Source organism: Calidris pugnax, unplaced genomic scaffold (assembly GCF_001431845.1).
Source record: "Calidris pugnax isolate Ruff unplaced genomic scaffold, ASM143184v1 scaffold284, whole genome shotgun sequence".
In the NCBI taxonomy this organism is placed as follows: domain Eukaryota; kingdom Metazoa; phylum Chordata; class Aves; order Charadriiformes; family Scolopacidae; genus Calidris; species Calidris pugnax.
This window is the reverse complement of record NW_015091007.1, coordinates 165,896-188,324: the sequence shown is the minus strand read 5'-3', so window position 1 is coordinate 188,324 and position 22,429 is coordinate 165,896. Positions and strand designations below refer to the sequence as shown.

At 43.0% G+C, this 22,429-nt stretch overlaps 1 protein-coding gene across 2 annotated transcripts in view; it reads left to right on the top strand.

Annotated features, from left to right (window-relative positions):
- Nucleotides 1–22,429, top strand: part of SOGA3 (SOGA family member 3) — a 38,796-nt gene that overhangs the window by 8,211 nt on the left and 8,156 nt on the right. The window contains exons 3-5 of one of the 2 annotated variants that reach the window (XM_014955626.1): nucleotides 16,788–16,859; nucleotides 17,480–18,646; nucleotides 20,158–20,493. In XM_014955626.1, coding sequence (XP_014811112.1) covers nucleotides 16,788–16,859; nucleotides 17,480–18,646; nucleotides 20,158–20,268 — 1,350 coding nt within the window. In that variant the 3' untranslated portion in view covers nucleotides 20,269–20,493. Of the gene's footprint in view, nucleotides 1–16,787; nucleotides 16,860–17,479; nucleotides 18,656–20,157; nucleotides 20,494–22,429 lie in introns of both variants that reach the window. The other variant, XM_014955625.1, reaches the window with a different exon arrangement.

The window sequence follows — 22,429 nt, the reverse complement described above, 5'->3', positions numbered from 1 at the left end:
TCATTATTTGTTATTATTGATTGTAATGCTTTTGGGGAAGCTGACAGCAAACTAGAGAAATTGTTTCCTAGAAGAAAGGGAAACCAACTGTAGCTAGATGTATTTTTTTCAGATATAAAAAAATGTGTTAAATAGTTGGATTCCTTAACATGTTCATTAATTTGTTGGTAACAATTTGTTAAATTTGGAACGAAGGCAGCAGGGTCTGGGCACTGGAGCTGGGAGGAGGAATCTAGATTCTGTTCCTGGTTTTGACACTCACCTGCTGTGGGGCCACAGAAAAGTAATTACACTTTTCTGCTTACTCCTGCAACCTTTGCCTGCCCCGTTTGTGTCACCTGTGAGCACAGATTAGCTCTCCGTGCATCTCCTGAGTGCTCAGGCTGCACAGAGATTGAGAGGGTAGCTGGAGATTTCAGAAGCTGCTGTAAAAAAACCAAACCAAACCAAAAATCCAAGCCAAACAACCAACAAAATAACCCAGAAAAAAACGTATAAACCGGAGAGCTGTGGAAAGAACTGGTGAGGGATGATCTGTCCAGTCCCCTTGATCACCGATATAAGCTTGCCCACTATGTCTTTTTGATAAAAATCTAGTGTTTCTCCTTTCTCACAGCCCTTATTCTAAGCACCTTCTGCCATTTCACCACAACCACATTTCCAGTCTTTCTCCTATAACTCACAAAGTCACAGATTCTCCAGGTTTTCTCTCTCTATCTTGACCCCTTGTCTGCTTTTTCTTCTCTTTTTTTTTTTTCCTTTTTTTTTTTTTTTATTGGGGGTGTGTGTGTGTGTTTTATAATATAAAACAGCCTTTTCTTGGCTGTTTTTCTGATTTCTGGTTCCTAATTCCCAGTCTTATCCTTCTCCCTTGCACTTCCTCTTTTCCTTCATCCTTCCAGCTCTTCAGCAGTGTCTGGTCTCCCCTCTGGATTTCAAATTTATTCCAGTTCATTTTCCCCTTATTGCACTCCCAGTATTTTATCCCCATTTCTTAGCTTCGCTCTTCTGTGAAATCTGTCTTTTTTCCCCTGATTCTTCCACCCCCTGGTAGAAATCTCTCAGCTTCCATGGGTGGTTCTGTTCCTTTTCCTTGTGTCCAGGCCTTAGCATCTTTACTTTTGCATCTGGACTGAGAGCAGAGCAGGATCCCTCACTGTATGAGGAAAGAGCAATACATCACTGTGAGCACCAGGAGAAAAGGTTTCTTGTTCTAATGCCTCACACTTTATCTAGACCCACATAGAAGAACAATTGGAGGACTGTTTGGCTTTGCCTTCTGGTCCTGCAGCTGGAGAACTGTGCAGGTTGATAGCTGGGGTGGGAGAGGATGCAGGAGTTTGTAAATACAGGATTTTCAGAAATTTAAACCAGTAAACTCCAAGAAATAATTACCTGGTAATGGGTAGGAATGGAAGATTTCTGAAAGGTTATGGTTTGGCCGGTCATGATTTGGATGAGTTAGAAAAGTATGAGGTATATATCGTATACGGACACAGAAATGTTCCAGAGCACAGATGTGCTGGAACATCTCAAAAGAACAGTTGCCAGAATAATTTAATATGAGCAAACCAGGATATTCTCTTCTTGGAAAGAGCTGAACAATTTTGCTGAAATTTTCCAAAATATTACTGATGTTGATAACATCCTGGGACAGATGCTTGGCATGGAAAATCTGCAACACCTAAAATATGCTGAGGTTGTAAAGAACTGGAAACAGGTCTCATGGTGGGTGGTGGTTTGCAGCATTTCCAGTAGGCAAGGCAACCGTGTTCAACAGCAGCATTACACCTTTGGATGCCTTCAGAAGCAAAACTTTCTCATCTGCTATTTGTCTTGATTGCTTCTCTTAGAACCTTCAACTTCACCATCTCACAGTTGGGGCTGCCCATTGGCCATCAAACCCCTGACCAATGCTTCCTTATTTGCAAGAGGTCCATCAGAGTGATTCCCACAGCTGGCTTGTTTATCCCCTGTGGCAAAAATTGTCTTCAGTCCATGGCAGAAATTGTATAACTTAGTTTGGCTGTCCGGAAAATGATTCACCTGTTTCCTTTCCTACATCAGATGGTCTGTAGAAGACACCCCGAATGATGCCACCCATGCTTTGCTGTTCTCTGCCTCTTTTCCATATTTCCCAGCTATGGGTACTTGGTTGTGCTGCTTTGAAAGGGAAAGTTTGAGCTTCCTGCATCACACCATCTCCCAGGCACTTCCTAATTGCACCTCATGATTTCTCTTCAGAGTCTGAGCCTTATTTCTAGCAGCTGGTAATGGAGGGAGTAGGGGCAGGGTAGAGAGAGAGGACATGCTGGTGGCCCTGCTGATGGAGCTGATCAGCGGCACAGCATCCCTGTAGTAAGTGGTACTCTTCAAAGAGTTACTACAAACAGTAATTTACTTGCTCCTGGCACCAGATGGCAGCAGGGGAGGATTTAATAAGTCTCTCACAAGCCCAATTCCTTCCTGGGTCTTCTGCAGGACCCAAATACCAAGTCTATCAGCAACTCTTCTACTAAAAGTACCTCTATAAGCAAAGGGTTTCTGTGATCTGGAGTCTCAGTTTGTTGCCTCATGAAAATTCATAATGAGGAGGCTTTTTAAAAACGGAGATGAGAAACAAACCTCTGCCTGAGTTTATCCAGGAAAAAGCAAAAAAAACTCCTCTCTGTCTGCAGGCTCAGCTCAGTGATTCAATGAGCACCACATCCCCCCCAATGCAGAGCCCCCATTTCCTTCTGTCAGACTTGATTATGTGAAATCCTGTTACATGGATATCCTGCCCAAATAGTTTGTTCCTTTAAAAGCAGTGCTCAGCCGGGACCCTGCTCATCCTCTGGGAGGGTGCGACTCTGACATCCTTGCTCCGAGCACGCCGGGGTTTCACAGGGAGCAGGATAAGCAGAGCTTGCTTCAGTTTAGTTCTTTGAATGGAGAAATAATGGAGAAAGAAATTGATTTCTGCTACAAAATCTGTTGTAGTAATGCTCTGAAAATGTCTTGCCATAAACAGGAAAAAAATATGTGCATTTGAGAAGCGGTTTACACTTAAACCTCATCAAATTAAATTTTAATTATGTATCCGCCATCAGCAATTCACAAGCCATTTGCTTCCTGACAGTTGATGAAAACTGAAAATAAACAGCCTAATGGTCACTAACAATATAGCTCCAAAACATATGTAATAAATAGTGAAAGATTTCCAAAGAATGAAACTGACGCCATCAGCAATTCACAAGCCATTTGCTTCCTGACAGTTGATGAAAACTGAAAATAAACAGCCTAATGGTCACTAACAATATAGCTCCAAAACATATGTAATAGATAGTGAAAGATTTCCGAAGAATGAAACTCCACAAATATCTTATTGTGAAGCGGTTTTGTGCGTAACGATGCCTTGAGGGCCTTTTTTTTCAGAGAATAATTGAAGCTGGTGTGCTGCTTTGTGGATTCCTAGTGAACTGTCTTAAAATCTGCAGGGATGTGTGAAAGGAGTGGCAGGATTGCGTGGTGATGGGGAGTAATACTGAAAGAGTGGCAACTGTGGTGAAAGAGTGTGTCTGGAATATGTTTAAAGCAGAATTTAGCCATGGCAAAATAGAGTTAATTTTGATCAATTCTTTTGAATCTGTAAGCATAATGGCTTGATGGGGGCGTGGGGGCTCCTTCCTTGTGGCAGAACGTTGCCTTGTTTTCCTTCCTTTCTGTGGTGGAGATCAGCAACCTTTGGATTTACAAGTTCTCTTGTCACAGTTGTTATTGATACTACGTACAGTTCTCTAATTAAAAAAAAAAAAAAAAAAAAGAAGACCATCTTAAAAGAGCCAAACTATCCAGAATGGAGGCACTGAATAAGAGCTAAGCTTCCAAACACATAGAAACTATGTTTTAGAGAAAGGATGTGAGTTCCTACTTCTGGTCTCAAGTCAGTACCTGGGATCGTTCTTCTCAAAGTTGTATTTTGCTACATAATTCCTTCCATTAGTCAAAAAACCTGTATTTGTGTAGTAAATCAGGCTAAGAAAGGGCCCACATGCTGGTAAGTGACTGCTAGCACGTCCCTCGGGTGGTTTTGGCCTGGAGCAGCTCCCACTGCTTCAGTGCTCGGGCAGGATTTGGGTCTGGCCTGGGTCAGAGCTCCTTCCTGAGGGACAGTTTGGATGTGGTCCTGCTGGTTTGGAAGGGAGCTGTAGGGAAGCTTAGCTGGAGTGTCATTTTAGCTGAAAGGAGACCGAATGGTGGAGTGCCAGTTGGCATCAGGTCCCAAGAACAGTCCCTGACCATTTCATTTACTGGTATAAAAACCAGGCAAAGGGTCTCTGGCTTGGTATGGAGCCAGATGAGATGGCAAATGAGACACAGAACAGCAAGCCCAGCCCATTGCTGCCATGTGAACTCCTGCTGCTGAGAATCATTGGCCAGGGGTGATCTCCAGCAGTGACAAAGCCAAGACAACCAGCATGCCCCGTTGTCTGTGGGAGTGATGTGTGTCTCAGGGGGTGGATCGTGACTGTTTACGAGAGACAGTGGTTTGTGAGCATGAACTCACAGTGGGGCAGGCTGGAAAAGATGCATCTCTGTTGCTACAGACTTTAGGGTATGACTTTGCTGAGATCTAAAGGAGAAAGAAGGCCGTTAATCCTGACTTCAATAAGGTCCTCAAACTACGATAGCACGTTAACAAATGGAGGAAAGTTTGGGAAATCCAGTATTGCTTCGTTTATATTCAGTCACCTCCTAATCATGTCTTGGCACTGTGCTGTCTGTAAGCCTGAGAAGTTTGCTTATTTTCTAGGAAAAGATAAGGTTTTTAGGACTCTGTAATGGTCCTCAATCACAGAAGACAAGTTTTTATTTTTGCACTTCCCAATTTCCGTATTTCTTTACTCCAATGGGCATTCAAGTGACCATATATGTAGTTTAGACATAAAGGTACCAACTTGATTGCTCAAAGGAAAGAAGAAGGTATCAGGTAAGTGTAAAAATGAGCTTTCTGGTTTAGCTGGTTTTTCTGTAGCTATCATGCTGCCGGCCATAGCTGTACCCATAGTTGTATCCACAGACAGTACATAATCCACACTGGTTCTTTTGTTGTTGTTTTGCTTAATTTTTTTTTTTTAATAATATATTAGGCTTTTAAAATTTTATTTTGTATCCACAGACAGTACATAATCCACACTGTGTCTTTTGTTGTTGTTTTGCTTAAGTTTTTTTTTTAATAATACATTAGGCTTTTTAAATTTTATTCATGCCCATTGTGTCAATTTTGGCAAGTCTCTGATTTTTTTTTTTGTGTGTATGGTTTGCTTAGTTTCTTAAAGAAAGAGATTGAATGATAGAGAGGACAGATTCGACCTCTTTGTACTGCTACAAAAGCCTGAATGGGAGTATGGAGGTAGGCCAGGTTTCTGGGAAATACAGATGACTTTGCAAAATTGCTTTCTGTCAGCTGGAAGGCTTTATGGAGGCAGAACAGAGACATCTTCTAAGTGCCGAGCCAGAGGTCTAGATACGTGAATTCATATGGAATCAGTATGCACCAAATGTCAGCACCTGCCTGGAAGTCTCACCAAGGCTTCGATGAGGAACAGTAATATGTGATTTCTGTCCCTTAGACCATTGGGTTGGGTCTTCGGCTTCAGTGCATTGATCGCCCATTGTGTCAATTTTGGCAAGTCTCTGATTTTTTTTTTTGTGTGTATGGTTTGCTTAGTTTCTTAAAGAAAGAGATTGAATGATAGAGAGGACAGATTCGACCTCTTTGTACTGCTACAAAAGCCTGAATGGGAGTATGGAGGTAGGCCAGGTTTCTGGGAAATACAGATGACTTTGCAAAATTGCTTTCTGTCAGCTGGAAGGCTTTATGGAGGCAGAACAGAGACATCTTCTAAGTGCCGAGCCAGAGGTCTAGATACGTGAATTCATATGGAATCAGTATGCACCAAATGTCAGCACCTGCCTGGAAGTCTCACCAAGGCTTCGATGAGGAACAGTAATATGTGATTTCTGTCCCTTAGACCATTGGGTTGGGTCTTCGGCTTCAGTGCATTGATCCCTTCAAAGAAACACCTGGAAAACCAGAGTGTTTTCAGTGTGCTGAGAGAGGTCAAAGCTGAGCTTGTTCCAGACAGAAAGGAAAATTACCACAGCTTTGTTTCTCTTCAGCGCATGTGCTCACTGCTGGCTTTCTCGTGGCCTTAAACTGAGCTCTTCAGCCACCCCACGTGAAACAATTCTCTGTGTTTACATTCTCTGGTGCTGCTACAGTTAAAAAAGCAGGTCGCTCAGTGGCCCGGTGGAATTATTAGTTATTCTGCACATAGAATTTCCCAGTGCGCCCAGCGGGGTCCATGGCTGGGCAGAGGACCAGCTGGGGTGAGCTGGAGACCGGTTCTCCTCTCACAGAGCTCAAGCAGGACTTGAAGCCCCCCAGGCTGAGCTGAAATGGGGCTGTGGGACCCATGGCAGGGTGTGTGGGGAGGCCCCCGGGGAGGCTGGTGAAGGCCACTGAGCAAGGCCTGTGGGTGCCATCAGGGCCCTGAGAGGAGTATGTGTGTGTGTGGAGAGGTGTGATCTTATCAATGCGTACAAATCCCGAAGAGCAGGGTGTAAAGGAGCCAAATTCGTATCCATGGTGTCTGGTGACAGGACAAACCCATACATTTTTGCTGTGAAGGAGGTCAAAGACTGAACATGCTGCCTATGGAGGAAGGAGGCTCCATCCCTGGAGGTATTCAAGGCCCCCCAGGACAAGGCCCTGAGAAGATGCTTTAGGTGACCCTGCTCAGAGCAGAGGATGGGATTAGATCCCCAGAGATCCCTTTCAGACTCAACTAATCTGTGATTTCTCTCAGCTCTGGGTCTGTACTTGCTAATAACAAGCAGGGTCTGATTTCTCGTTTTGCAGCAGAGCATACAGGGGTTAGAAAAGGTCGGTTGTGGAAGGGGAGAAAGGAAATTACAATGATACGATGAGGGTAATGGTTTTAAACTGAAAGAGGGGAAATTTAGATTGGATATTAGGAAGAAATTGCTGACTATGAGGGTGGTGAGAGCCTGGCCCAGGTTGCCCAGAGAAGCTGTGGCTGCCCCATCCCTGGAGGGGTTCAAGGCCAGGCTGGATGGGGCTTGGAGCAACCTGGTCTGGTGGGAGGTGTCCCTGCCCAGGGCAGGGGGTGGCACTGGATGATCTTTAATGTCCCTTCCAACCCAAACCATTCTGTGATTCTATGAAATGGTTTCCAGGTTATTTCTGCTAAACAGGGGGAGTTCAGTGTTTGTCCAAGCTGTCTTTCTTCTCAGGAGAAATGCAGGGAATGAACAGGAGGTCAGAGGCAGGTACGTGCTATCAAGCAGGGCATTTTCCCTCCTGCACTGATACGCACGGTGTTTTGTGCAACTAGTTGTGTTCTGGGCAGTAGAGCTGTACGTGTCTGTGTGTGCCTGTGCCTGAAGTACTGAACCTTCCACCAGGCAGACGCCTCACATGCAGCCAGGGGAGTAACGTCCAAAGAACAAAGTACAACACAGAAAGCATTGTGCATGGGACAGTGGTGGGGAATACTGGCCAACAAATGGCTTCTGTGGCCAGGAGGAGAGACTGTATGGGACTCTGCCTGGTGCCCCACTGGTTCTTCATTGAATACCAGCATGCTCTACCTCCGAACTGCCCTGGAAGGACACTACACCCCAGAGAGCAGAATGGCATGTTTTAAGCCACCTTCTTCTCTTAGACCCTCTAATTTGCACACATTTATATCCATATTCTACAGTGTATGTCACCACATATTAAGCAGAGATGAGTCACTTGACAGGGAGAACTACAGCTACAGGGTGTGCTGGGCTCTGGGATCTGCCCAGCTGCCCTCCTCACTGCTGTGGAATCACTGCTGGCCAGGAACAGGGACACCAGGCTTTTGAGGTTTGTTCACTACAACCTAGAGGTTTATTTTTCACTTACTGCAGTGTTTCTATTATCAAGGAATGCAACCCCCTGGCATTTTTAGATTCAGGTTTTGATAATACTCTGTTAGTCAAGAGTTCCAAGAACTGCATTTCTTATTTTGAAGCAAAGGGCAGTGGATTAACCTTTTGGATGTGCGGGTCTAGTTTCTGCTGAGATGTTTTGACATATTATGAGATACTTTTTCCCGTCTCTAGTATTAGCAACAGCATATATCCAGATGTGTAGAAAGAGACCTGTAGATATCAATTCAGTTTTGCTTTGTCTGATCCTAGTTGTATGACTGTGTTAATTGGCTTTGGCTATCTCAGCAATGAATCCAGGTTAGGATAATAACCAGGCTCTTTGCTTTGGTCACAGATGAGTACTTGCACTTAGAAAGTATTTGCCATGCATCTGTTCCCATCAGCACTGTGTATAATAAGAGGCTTCTGCCTTCCTGTAAAACATGACTGATGATGACATCCAACTGGCATAATTAGCAAGAGTGTTTTATATTGCAGGCTTGGCTGGATTATTTTAATTTTTACAGATGCTAGCAGTTTACATCTCTGATTAAATGATTAATGAGAAGCACCAGTAACAGTGCCCCAGAAAGAGTTTTGAACTGGAGTGTTGCCTTGATGATACACAGACATAGATAGAGGTTCGTTTTCCTCGTGTGCTTCTGGGAGAATTGTTGCTGAGTTCCAAAACTTTGGTGAGGTTTCACGCATTCAGAAATTATGCAAACAGAACTGTATAATATGATCAACCAGTTTCACCTCCTCAATAATACGGGTCATAAAATAACCCCAGCAATTTTATTTAAACCGATGCCTACTTTTCAGGAAAGGGTGCTGCTCTGTCTTAAAAATTGACAGCTGAGAACCTGACAACTCTTCCTGAACTGTCCCAGGAACAGCTAAAAATTTGCACCTCATTTCTCACCTGAGTTTGCTGAAAGCTCAGTACCAGGCAGGAAATATATGTTCTTAATGGCATGCTAAATTCCAGATTCCACATTCTTTTCTAGTTACTGCACAGTGAACCCCAGTTTTGACATCTACATCCTGGGACTAAATTAAGCCTTCAGGTCACAAAATTACACTTGGCCATTATTTCAGCTGATTATCCTCTATGGTCCTGTGGCCTTTTTCAGAGATGTGACTTTTCAAGAGATTTTCTCTATTTTCTAGGCTGTTTATTTATTGTCTTAGTGTAGCTTTGCTCCTTGTTTTTACATGTGGAACTTCGTATTTAGTTATATTAAAACAGATATTATTTGATTGCACCAAGGTTTGTATCAGTGACCGTCCCTTTCAGTATTTAACATTTCTCCAACCTTTATTCTATCTGCTGTCTTTATCCAATATTATTTTATGGGTTTTTTTCCAGGCAGCAGCAAAAAATGTTAATTAGCATAGGACCAATAATTGATTCTTGTGTGACCCCATTAGGACTGCTGTGGCATTAATTTGCAGGTGATTTGCTGGTTCAGTGACATTTATGACAAATGCTGAGGAGTCAGATGTTTGTTCACGGTAGCTAGTTAAAAATGCATCCCAGTGATCAAATATTTATAATGAGCTGAACTGTCAGGCTTCATGTCAGAACTTCATGTCAGAGATTTTTCACAGTTCTAGCTGTCGTGGTTTAACCCTAGCCAGCAACTACACACCTCACAGCCGCTCGCTCGGTGGGATGGGGAGAGAATTGGAAAGAGTAGAAGTGAGAAAACTCACGGGTTGAGAAGAAGACAGTTTAATAGGTAACTCTTCAGTATGAAATCTTGTATGTATCTAATTTGCAATTGCCGTATTTTATAATTGCCATATATCGTACTGGGCACTGGTGAGGCCCCACCTTGAGTGCTGTGTCCAGTTTTGGGCCCCTCACCACAAAAAAGACATTGAGGGGCTGGAGCGGGTCCAGAGAAGAGCAACGGAGCTGGTGAGGGGTCTGGAGCACAAGTCTGGTGAGGAGCAGCTGAGGGAGCTGGGGGTGTTCAGCCTGGAGAAAAGGAGGCTGAGGGGAGACCTTCTCACTCTCTCCAACTCCCTGAAAGGAGGGTGTAGCCAGGGGGGGTCGGTCTCTTCTCCCAGGTCACAGGCGATGGGACAAGAGGAAACGGCCCCAAGTTGCTCCAGGGGAGGTTCAGATTGGAGATTAGGAAAAATTTCTCCACGGAAAGGGTTATGAAGCCTTGGAATGGGCTGCCCAGGGAAGTGGTGGAGTCGTCATCGCTGGAGGTATTTAGAAGTTGGGTTGACATAATGCTGAAGGACATGGGTTAGTGATGGTTTTGTCAGTGTTGGGTTGATGGTTGGACTCAGTGATCTGAAAGGTCCCTTCCAACCTAGACAATTCTATGATTCTATGATTCTATGATTCTATCCGTGTCTGTAATTATCGCTGCTGTTCTGTGGTGGTGTTTTGAACTATGTTGACATGCTGTCTGTCATACTGGCCATCCCAATAAAGACTGGGACAGTGCGTTGTACTAGGCATTGTGCAAACCCCAACAAAGAGACTGACTCTCTTCTCCCGAAAAAGACAAATAGCTGAGCTGACAAACCAACAGCAGCTTAGGAAGTCCTAGGAAATAGGTTTAACGAGCATCACTAGGCAACAAAATACCTTATTCCTGCACTTGCACTCCAAAATATTCACGATGTTCTGAGATTTGCTTTTGCATTTAGGGATTAGGGAGCGAGTGTGAGCTGACTCTGATTTCCACATCCATCATGAGGCCTTGTTGAATAGTGCTGGGAACTAAGCAGGTCTAGTTCTTCCATCTCCCGAAAGGTTCAAAGGGCAGGAGACCTCTTCCTCTTCAGAGGAGTCGCTTCCACTGTTCTGTGATACCCTGGTGGATGAAGGAGTGTGTAGTCACAGAGAGCAAAGCACCAGAGTCTGGCTGGCTATTTGACCAGGTCAGATGGAGAGCTTTGAAAAGGCAGCTTTCATCTGCTGCTCCTCAGGATTTTTTCCAAATAAGAAAAAGAAGGAAGCAAATATAACAGAAGCAGAAATACACTGCTTCATTTTATGCATTGCAAAGAATGCTTTTACCTAGTTATACCCCAGAGTTATCATTATTTGCTCTAGCAATGTGGTTTTGGATCAAAATGCAAAGTGTTTCTCTGGGTAAAGTGCAAATATTGTGTATCTTTTTCCTCTCCTTTTTTTTTTTTTTTTTCATTTAATTGGCAAATGAATAATGGCAAAGGATCTGAGAATGATAACTGAAATAACTCCTAAATCAATGCAAATGAAATAATACAAATATTACAGGGCAGCTCCTCTTTCCTCTTCTGCAATATGAAGACATTCAAAAGAAGTAATTTTTCTCCCCATGGGGAAGTAGTAAAGGTTGCTTTCATTTTGTACCCTTCCTCAGCTGTGTTTTCACACATGCCAGTTTTAAGGTGAAGAGAGCATCGCTAGAGCTAGTGGAGATACACTTACTGTTTGCTTCATGGACAGAGGTGCTGTATTTCTTTGTGTTTCACTTATCCCCTGCTTTTTCTTTCCTGCCTTAGTTTTGCAAGCAAGTAGAACACTGAAATGCTCAGGAGAGGACTCCCCTTTGCCCATGCAGGGGTGCAGGGTTGGGTGACTCTATGTGCTGCTGTCAATGACACGCAAAGGCAGCACCTTGAGCTTGTTGCTGGCAAATTGCACCCACAGAGTTGCAGAACAAGGGAGACATTTTAAAAAACAGAGGGTTGGGTTTTTTTCTTAGGAGAATATGTATTTTCAGCTTGCCGACATGGGTAGTGTCCATTTAGTTTTTACACATATTCAAGTTCATTAAATTGGAGTTGAGCCAACCGACCATATTGACTGAAGGGAAAACGTAGAGAGAGTCTGAGGGCAAATTTCCATTTCCCTGGCCATAGTCACTCTGTGCCAGGCACAGGCGAGTTTGTGCAGCCCCAAAAGTTGTTCGATATCCAGTTACTTTTTGGAGAAGCTCTGCAGAGCTGTGACAGCATCTGGGAGGCAGCTAACCATGACCTTGTGTGCTGGTACGAAGGTTTGGTTGGAGCCATGGAGGCTGAAGGAGCTGCACACCCTTAGCTTGCTCTGTGAGGAGGGATGAGGGCTATTATGGGGACCCTGGGCACCCATAAACGTGTCAGGAATTCCTCCTGTGGTTGCCTACACTGACTTTTAGATCATATACTCCCAGACCAGGCTTGAAATAATCAAGCCTAAGCGTCTTGAAAAATCTTCCTATGCTTTGCTTGGGGTTTCTTTATTAAATGCTGAGAGACTTGCTGTAGTTTAGGATCAGGTAGCAAGAATTTGGGTTCATTTTACAGCTTTCCTGCTGGGTGGAGTGTGATGCTGTTATTTCTGCATTGTGCTGTTCTCAGAGTAGATTTCAGGTCTTTTTATGCCCGAGAAGCACTGAGTGTCACAGGTGAATTTAGGGCTGCCCATTTGGCTCATCGTTTAGGGCTGGCGAGAGAAGGATTGGACCATCTGGTCTGGAGAAGTGCTGAGCATCTCCAGCAAGGCGTTGGATAAACTCCAGCCAAGGGCACTGGAGAACTGATGCTGCTGAGCATGGCAGCAGAATTGCTCATTGCACATGTGCATATAATAAGGACATTATCTGTGGTCTTATCTAGACTGTGGAAACTTCTCAGCATTGCCAGGAACACAGGTGAATGCTAAAATACTCAGGTCAAACCCAGTTCTACCCCCTGGTCTTTCAGAGGTAAGCAGAGATTATACAAGGTCATGGAAGATGCCCCACTTGCTGATCTTGTTATCCCTAGCGCTGTTGAAACATTTCATTAGTGCTTGTGCAGTTTAGCAAAATCTCCATTGTAGAAACCAAATTGCATGCATTTTTTGGCTTGTTTTCTCCTGCAGATGGGTAACTTGGTTCAAGGTTATTAAAACTGTAAAGCTGTCTGGTAAGCATTATTGAGCAGAGTGCAAAAGCAGACTTATGGTTATTGCTTTTACCTTTGTCTTTTTTTAACTCATAATCTTCGAATAGAGTGAACTGCATATGATTTTAAAAATTTAGATAGAAGAAGAGCAGTTTAGCAAAATCTCCATTGTAGAAACTGAATTATATGCATTTTTTGGCTTGTTTTCTCCTGCAGATGGGTGACTTGGTTCAAGGTTATTAAAACTGTAAAGCTGTCTGGTAAGCATTATTGAGCAGAGTGCAAAAGCAGACTTATGGTTATTGCTTTTACCTTTGTCTTTTTTTAACTCATAATCTTCGAATAGAGTGAACTGCATATGATTTTAAAAATTTAGATAGAAGAAGAGTTACACAAGCCCAAAAATTATCCTTCACTCTAGAGTTACACAAGCCCAAAAATTATCCTTCAGAACAAACTCTCAAAGCCAGTTCTAGAATATGAGTGGCACATTTTTTTGCTATACCTTGAGAAAACAGCAGAGGTGGCTTTTAGTGGCACGACAGTATGTTTTGTGGCACACTGTGACACGGGAAAAGGATGAACAAGTGGAAAATTATATTAGAAGTCTTTTTTTAACTCATAATCTTCGAATAGAGTGAACTGCATATGATTTTAAAAATTTAGATAGAAGAAGAGTTACACAAGCCCAAAAATTATCCTTCACTCTCAAACTCTCAAAGCCAGTTCTAGAATATGAGTGGCACATTTTTTTGCTATACCTTGAGAAAACAGCAGAGGTGGCTTTTAGTGGCATGACAGTATGTTTTGTGGCACACTGTGACACGGGAAAAGGATGAATGAGTGGAAAATTATATTAGAAGATGATTGCACACAGAAAAGTTTGAACAAACAGATTTTGTGCATGAAGGTGTCTGGTGCTTTCTAACATTTGTTAGTATAACAAAACCAGCAACATGCAGACAATTTTAATAGTGTCTGGTTGTAGGCTTAATATGAAGATTCACTTGCAAGGGTCTGTGTTGCTGTTTTTATTTTTGATGTATGTTTATTTCAATTTTATTTTTTCCTTTTTCTGTTTTGCTTTGATACTTGTTTTCATTAGCAGCAATCAATTGTTTCAAGTTGAAAACTGGATTGGAAGACTGGACTAGAGAAATGATAGAAAGAGTAGTCACTGTAAATTGTGAAATGTACCTCTCAAAAAAAAGTCTCAAAAATTATTATTTATATCAGGATATACTGCTTGACGTGTGGCATTCTTTTTATGTTAATCTCCAGTGATCAGAATTTTGTTTCAAGGTGTTTTTCACCAGAAAAGAGATCGTACCAGTTCCAGCTGGGCCCAATCCACGTACCCAAATCATTCTGCTAATTGAATTGTTCGTGTTCTTCACTGCTTTGTGCTATGAAATGGTGCTGCTGAACACCATCATTTGTTGGTGGATAACACGAGCTCCGTGGACAGTTTGTTGTAATTCAAGTAGAGCAGAATAGAAAGCAGTGCTCTGTCACTGCTGTAATTAAAATTTGCTATCCTGACTACCAAAAGGAACTTTAACACAAGAGATATTGACAGAAAGAAGAAAGCCAGATAGTTCATTTTATATCAAAGCCTTAAAAATATTTTTTGCCCAATGTAATTTCTCTTTTTTCTGTAATGGGGAACTTTTTTATCTATCTCTTATCTTAGAATCATAGAATCATAGAATGGTTTGGGTTGGAAGGGACCTTAAAGATCATCGAGTTCCAACCCCCCTGCCCTGGGCAGGGACACCTCCCACTAGAGCAGGTTGCTCAAATAGCCATCCAGCCTGGCCTTGAACCCCTCCAGGGATGGGGCATCCACGACCTCCCTGGGTCTTCTGAAAAGTTGTAGGGTACACAAGGAGTTGCAGCTCACCATTTTAGAACTTCATTATATCTGGAGAGATGCTGAACTTGGCAGGCTGAATAGAAGGCATTTAGGTAACCAAGCAGAAATACAGCTTAACCATCTCTCAGTTATTTTATCAGTAGGTGGCATTGGCGAGAAACTGGTGCAGGGAGAAGTTTGCAGTGGGGACTGATGCAAAAAAGGGCTTTCCAAGCTGATAATACCTAATGGTATAAGCAGTGACTACACATCGTAGGAAGCCTGAAAGTTTGAGGCTTTATAAATTCATCAATTCAAAAAGAAAACAAAAACCCTTTCCACATGCACTGCAATGGAGTAACTACTCAGTGACTCTGGAGAGGAAGCATTTTGTTTGTAGACCGGGTCCCAAAGTTGTTGCCTTTATTTTTAAAGGAAAAAGTCAGTTAATTTAACTATTTTTTATGTCTTATCTGGATTCCTTTATAATTCTGTGGTTCACAGCTATTTGGCTATCACAGCTAAGATGCTAATGACCTTTGGTTTTATTGTTTTTGTTTTATCTATTGAGAACATTCAGTCCTTCTGGAGGAAGCATACAAATTTTAATTCTGGTTCTTGGTGGATCCATCTGTGAATTTTAGTTCTGATTCTGAATCTGAGGTCATCTTTCTTAAACATTTTTTTTTTCTTCTCTTCTTGCATAACTCTGTAGTGAATTTGAGCAAAAAGCCTCATGGGGAAATAATCTCTTGTGGTTGCTCAGATTTATACATGAGTCATTTCTACAGCACTGGCTTTCCCTTTGGAGTGAGAGTCCGTGAGCTTAGTGTTTGTTATGGGGATGATCTGCAGAAGAAAGAGAGTAATTGGTAGCAGCAGGGGCATAGTGCGCAGGATGGTTATGGATGGCACACTCGCCCACTGTACTCTCAACTTAATTATGAACATAATTTATTTCCCACTGCATGGAACTGGCTGGCTTTCAGGTACAGCTGGCTGCTCCCCTGCCGGTGCAGGGAAATGCATGTTTCAGTGGCAGAGAACAGTCTGGGAGGGAGGTGGTGGTGGGTGGCTGTGTCCCTGCCCTGCCTCGGGGCCTGCGTTTTAGCTGGGGAACATAAAAGCTGGGAAGAGCTGCAGGTGGGATGTTGTGTATGAGCACATTCTCCCCCTCGCTTTCCTCTCTCCTGCTGTTCTCTTGATGATCTCTATTGAGTGTTGACAGCGGGATGGTGGCAGTTGTTTTCTGCTGCCACCACTTACCCACTAATGAACTTTCTACCGTCAGCAATTACGAGATTTTTGCTGGATATGCCAGTAGGCTTCCATCCCTTTACTGCATCCCGCCTTAAAAGCAGGACTTTTCCTTTCTACTCACTTTGGCTACAGAGCAGATGAGAGGACACCAACAAAGCTTCCTCGTACGGTGCTGGTGCACACGTGTTTGTGTGGTGCTGTTCCTAAGCTACTGTGCTTTGTTTCTCACTAGGACTTTGTAGTTCAAGCAGTTTTAAAGTCTATTGACTTGAATATGTGGTGAAAACAGAACCAACTGAGCAACCAGCTCTTTGTCACGTCTGGTCTATGGTGGTTGAGGCACCATCCCTGGAGCTATTTAAAAGCCGGGTTGCCATAGTGCTTAGAGACATGGGTTAGTGATGGGTTTTATCAGAGTTAGGTTGATGGTTGGACTAGAGGGTCTTAAAGGTCCCTTCCAACCCAGACAATTCTATGATTCCAGGTGTAAGTTTATCTACAATGCACACCTCCAGAGGTGTGACAGCAATACACTGCCAGCTCGGAGCCTGCTGGTGGGACACAGAGAAAGGTGCACTGCTCTTACAATGTGTTGAATAAAAAAGGTAATGGACTGATCAAACCAGTACTTTACTTGTATAACATTGCTGTGTAATAATTTGGGCAGCTGTGTCTCCCCTCTGTATTTGGTATCTCAAGGATTACAAGAAATTCTCTCCCTTAAAGTTGCCCTGACTTGTGATGTTAGAAAAGAGGGACTGAATTATGTACCTCTCTAGTGGAATACTCAATGTGTCTCATTTTGTTGTTGTTGCAGCAATCCCTGAAAAGAAGAGGGAGCAAAGACCTGCCCAAATCAGAAAAAAAGTCACAGCAGACACCAACAGAGGTACGTTGTCCTAACAGTAGCCTGGATTGCCACGTGGAAGCGTCAGGGACACGATGGACATGATGTTCATCATCTGTAGATTTGCCCTTTCCTTGCGTGTTCACGTTGCTCTCTGTTTTCCTGTGTGCTGTGAAACGGAGAGCTCTTACCCCACATCTGCACTCAGACAGCACTACGTCAAGGACCATCTGAACAAACCTCCGGTCCTGCAAGGGAACCCAGCAGCTTTCATCTACTCTAGATTTTAGGCAAAAGAAGTAAATGGGAGCACAAGTGAAACGAGATTATAGGCCCTTTGTGTGCTTAATTCAGGATTTTTGAACACTTACAAAGCCTAGAAAATATAAGGATTTTTTACAAGCCTCCCACCCGTACAATGTATTTTTGGGGGACTGTGCAGACTTTAGTTGCAAGTAGAATAGACTTCTCACCTCTTTAAAATTTAACTATTTATTTCCCTCTCTTCAATTAATTTATCAGTGAAAAAATGATTGCAGGAAAATCTCTTAGTATCTAAAGCTGTGTACCTACAATTGTTAATCTTGTGATTTAAGACCATCCACTGGAGGTCTCTGGTTTTACATCGTTTCTTCAAATACTCCTTTTTCTTTTATTCTAAGGAGGACAATGAAGACCTGAAATGCCAGCTGCAGTTTGTCAAAGAAGAAGCAGCCTTGATGAGGAAGAAAATGGCAAAGATTGATAAAGAGAAAGACAGATTTGAACACGAGCTGCAAAAATATAGATCGTTTTATGGGGATTTGGACAGTCCCTTGCCGAAAGGTGAAGCAGGTGGGCCACCTACCACAAGAGAAGCTGAGCTCAAGCTTCGACTGAGGCTCGTGGAGGAGGAAGCTAACATCCTTGGGAGAAAAATAGTGGAACTAGAAGTAGAAAACAGAGGACTGAAAGCAGAGCTTGATGATTTAAGAGGAGATGATTTCTCAGGGACCGCTAACCCGCTTCTGGGAGAGCAGAGTGAATCCCTGTCAGAATTACGGCAGCACCTGCAGCTGGTAGAGGATGAAACGGAATTGCTGAGGAGAAATTTAGCTGATTTGGAGGAGCAAAACAAGCGCATAACAGCCGAGCTGAACAAATACAAGTACAAGTCTGGGGCCCACGAGAGCTCTAGGCACCACGATAACGCCAAGACAGAGGCCTTGCAGGAGGAGCTCAAAGCTGCGCGGATGCAGATCAACGAGCTGAGCGGCAAAGTCATGCAGCTCCAGTACGAGAACAGGGTCCTGATGTCCAACATGCAGCGCTACGACCTGGCCTCTCACCTGGGCATCCGCGGCAGCCCCAGGGACAGCGACGCGGAGAGCGACGCGGGGAAAAAGGAGAGCGACGACGACTCCCGCCCCCCTCACCGCAAAAGGGAAGGCCCCATCGGCGGGGAGAGCGACTCCGAGGAGGTCCGCAACATTCGGTGCCTCACACCCACGAGGTCTTTCTACCCCACACCGTCCGGGTGGCAGAAGAGCTTCACCGACAGGCAGCAGATGAAGGACATTCGCTCCGAGGCCGAGCGGCTGGGCAAGACAATAGATCGCTTGATTTCCGACACGAGCACCATCATCACGGAGGCGAGGATTTACGTAGCGAACGGGGACCTCTTTGGACTGATGGACGAGGAAGACGACGGCAGCAGAATACGTGAGCACGAGCTGCTTTACCGGATCAACGCGCAGATGAAGGCCTTCAGGAAGGAGCTCCAGGCGTTCATCGACAGGCTCGAAGTTCCAAAGTCGGCGGACGATCGAAGTGCAGATGAACCTTTGTCAGTGAGTCAGGTAGACTTTTACTTATTACGGCCTACAGGTAAAAAGGCTCTGTCAAATGAATTAAGCCTCAAATTCGATGTATGGCACATGAAAAGCCTTCATTCTAGACAGTGCACAAAAATCACTACTTCTTAGATTATTTTGAATCTTCCTTGGGCCATATGAAACCTTGTTTTGCCAATGGAATTCTTCACTGTGAGGGTGGTGGAGCACTGGAACAGGTTGCCCAGGGAGGTGGTTGAGGCCCCTTCCCTGGAGATATTCAAGGAGAGGCTCGACGAGGCCCTGGGCAACCTGGTCTAGTTGGGGGTGTCCCTGCTGACTGCGGGGAGGTCGGACTAGATGGCCTTTGGAGGTCCCTTCCGGCCTGGGCAATTCTATGATTCTATGGTTCTATGATAACGGGGCTGTTTGTAAACAGCAAATAGGTCCAGTCTCCTAGAAATTAAAAGAGTTATGCTCTAGGAGGTGGAAGATTTTACTCCTCTCTGGCCTTGCAACTACAGCTGCCAGAGTTCTGCCTTCGTCGCTGGGAAGGCAGTGTTTTTGGCACATACATGAACGTGGTTGTTTTTCTTAGTGGTTGGTTAAATGAATCCTGTTAAATGAATAGAAAGAAAATCTTACTAATTTTAAACAGGCGAAAGCATTAAATTTCCAGAATTATAGAGAATATGACAAACCACAGAGAAAAATAAGACGTGCAACTCTACAGAGTCCCAGAGCCACATGGTAGTGTGAATATCAGAACTGGTGTCACTGACTGTGTCCTGGTGAATGCCTGTGGGTGACATCTCACGTCTAGCAGTGACTGGCATCTTCTCTGTAGTTCATTTGTATGCAGAATTGTTCAGGAGAGGTTTGGGGGAGCAAATTCCTTTCTGACTCAAGATCTTTTGCCATCAAAAATGAAAATTACCTTCCCTTATCTTATCATGCAATCCTATAGTTGGCAAATCTTGTTATTGCTCATGGTATTATCCAATGTTTTAGTAAATCTCTTGCTGTGTTAATTTGCTTTGTGCTGTCCTGCTAGTTCACAGCCAAAGTAGTTGTCAGGTGAAGCTGAAAGCTATTCTTTCTTATTCCTATGCTGACTAATTAGTCTTTTGTTTCCTTGTATCAGAAAGTCACAGACGCAGTGAGTTTAAAGCTAATCAATTATTATACATGTATTGCATGAAATCAAAGAGAACTGGCGTTGAGCATGCTCACTTTCTGGTGTAGTAATAGCTCTGAGCTTGTAGAGCTCCCATTAGCTTAAAGGCAGAGCACTGCATGGGCTTGTACAAATTTAAAGTAAGCTAATTAGTATTTTCTCTAAGCAAATAACAGCACTAGTTGAATTGGCCGTTTCAGGGCTTGACCATGCAGAACTCCTGAAGTCAATGGGAGATGGGCACTTGGTCCCTCCACAAGCGTAGTCTGATTCACTATTTATTTTGTTGAAACTTTGGACTTGCTATTCCATTAATTGACTGTTCTTTCTGTCTTTGTATTTACTTTCCCAGATGTTCCAGCCTATCATTTTACTTATTCTCATCCTTGTATTATTTTCATCCCTTTCATACACAACAATATTTAAACTTGTCTTTCTTTTTACACTGTTTTTTGTACTGTAAGTCATTCATCGTTTACTGTTCATTGTAGTATTATTTTCAGTTTGTTTATTTTGTCCACCCTCCAAGATAAGAAGTGCAAGAGACATAGTTTCTGTAATAGCCACTGCTGTAAAAACACTGAAGACTACTTGTTTGCCAAAACCAAAACCAAAGCAAAAAACCCACAAAAAACATACCAAAAAGTCACCCAGTTGAATGGGAAGCCCACGCACCACAGTGTTCCAGGTAAGCAAACACAAACCCATATTTTTCACTTCCTCTGGTTTTATCATTTTTGAATAAAAATTTCCAGAGTGACTGGAACCAATTTAATATTCATTAATTTGCACCAAATCAGAAATGTGCGGAGTGGGCGTGAGGAGTCTGTTCCTTTCCTCTTCCCACTCCCAGAAAAGGAATTTGTATTCTCACCACATGAGAATAGTAAAACCCCATTGGACGTGTGCTCTGCAGTTGTATGTCACAGGCTGTGTATACATTGCATGATTGTGATGATGATGTTTTTCAGCCCTGTATTACATGGATTAGGCACCACAGAGGGGACAAAATTGGAACGGTTGGTATATAGAGCACTGCATTTGGAAATGTGGCCAGGGGCTGGAGTCCCTGAAAAACAGGGGCACAAAGAAGAGGTATCAGTATAGGCTTGTTCTTGAGAACAAGAAAAAGAGTAAACTCACAACAATCAGAGTTAATCTAATTAATCTAGCTTCCCCTCGGCATGCTCTGCAGGTGTAATAACCTTCATCAGTTAAATCACTTAACCTTGATCTAATCCAAATGCTTATTCCCACCAGGGGATGTTGTCGTCATTATTTATTTTGTACTTAGCAAGATATGTCTAAAGGAAATTATAATAAACATATGTGAGATTAATAGATAGCCTTGCCTGGTGTCCCAATTAAAAAGAAAGCCAGGCCCAAAGTAATTTTGAGTTTCTAAGATGCTCTAATTTATGCTCAGTTGCCCAAAAGTTCAGTTCCACATATTAGAAACTATTATTCCAAGATATGGTCAGGCGTATCATCCCTTCACAGGGAATTTCTGTAACTGTAAAGATAGTTCTCAAATCACTGAGAAAGGTCCTTTTGCTGCTTTTGTCTCAGCAACTCCTGTAATAAATTTTTCAGCAACTGCTTGAGAAATTATTTTTTTTTTCCCCATGGATTTGCAATTTGGACGATAAAAGTATAATAATTTGAGGCTTAAACTTGTCATATCAAATCTTAGCACGAGGCTGACTTTGAGTTTCGTTCTGGTTTAGTGTCTCCCTTGAGGGAACAAAAGATCATTTGGCTTTTGTTAAATGTTACTCACTCAATCCCATAAAAGAGAAAAAAATCATACTTAAATCTGAGCTGAAGTTTAGGGCTTTCAGATTTTAACCCACAGTTACTTACACCGTTCTCGGCCTCGTACGTAAAGAAGATGAGCAGAGAGGGTTTGATCTCCATGAGCGTATCAGCAGCAGCACCAGTGTAAAGCAGGAGGAAAGTCTGATACATTGAATTCATGCATTGAATACATCTTGGGCAGGATTCGCTTCTTTCTCAGAAACCAGAAAAGGTGAGGAACAACCTTTTGAGAGAAGGTGGAGATAACTTTGGCACAGGACTGGTGGTTAGAACCCCAGTGACTTCTCACGGTGTTATCAATTCAAATCTCAGTTACACCCATAGTGGACTCACAGCTCCCATTTTGGAATATTCTGGCGAAGTATTAATATTCTGGCCACAGTATAATTGAATGTGAAGCCCAATATTGCCTTAATTTTACATTTCTCTGAAAGATTACATTTTCTGTGTTCCCAGGGAATTCATTCCATGTTCTTTCAGAAAGAAGAGACCCTGCAAGTATAGATCTAATTCTGACATTTTTACACTTGTGTAAATTGGCGGTAGCTCCAACGAATTTTTATATCATTTAGAAAATAGATGCCTTTTTTCCTCTAACACAACCAGATAAATTCAATTAAATTTGTTTCACATTTAGAGTCAGCTCTGAATGCCCTGACGAAATACCTCTACAAATATTTTTCTTCACTCTTACTGAAAAAATTCCCATGATACCAGAACGATCATCTTCTCCAGGATGAGAGATACTTCCCTCAACTGAAAATATGCATGCCTGAAGCTGTGGTTAGAGACAGAGTAAGTGTCTG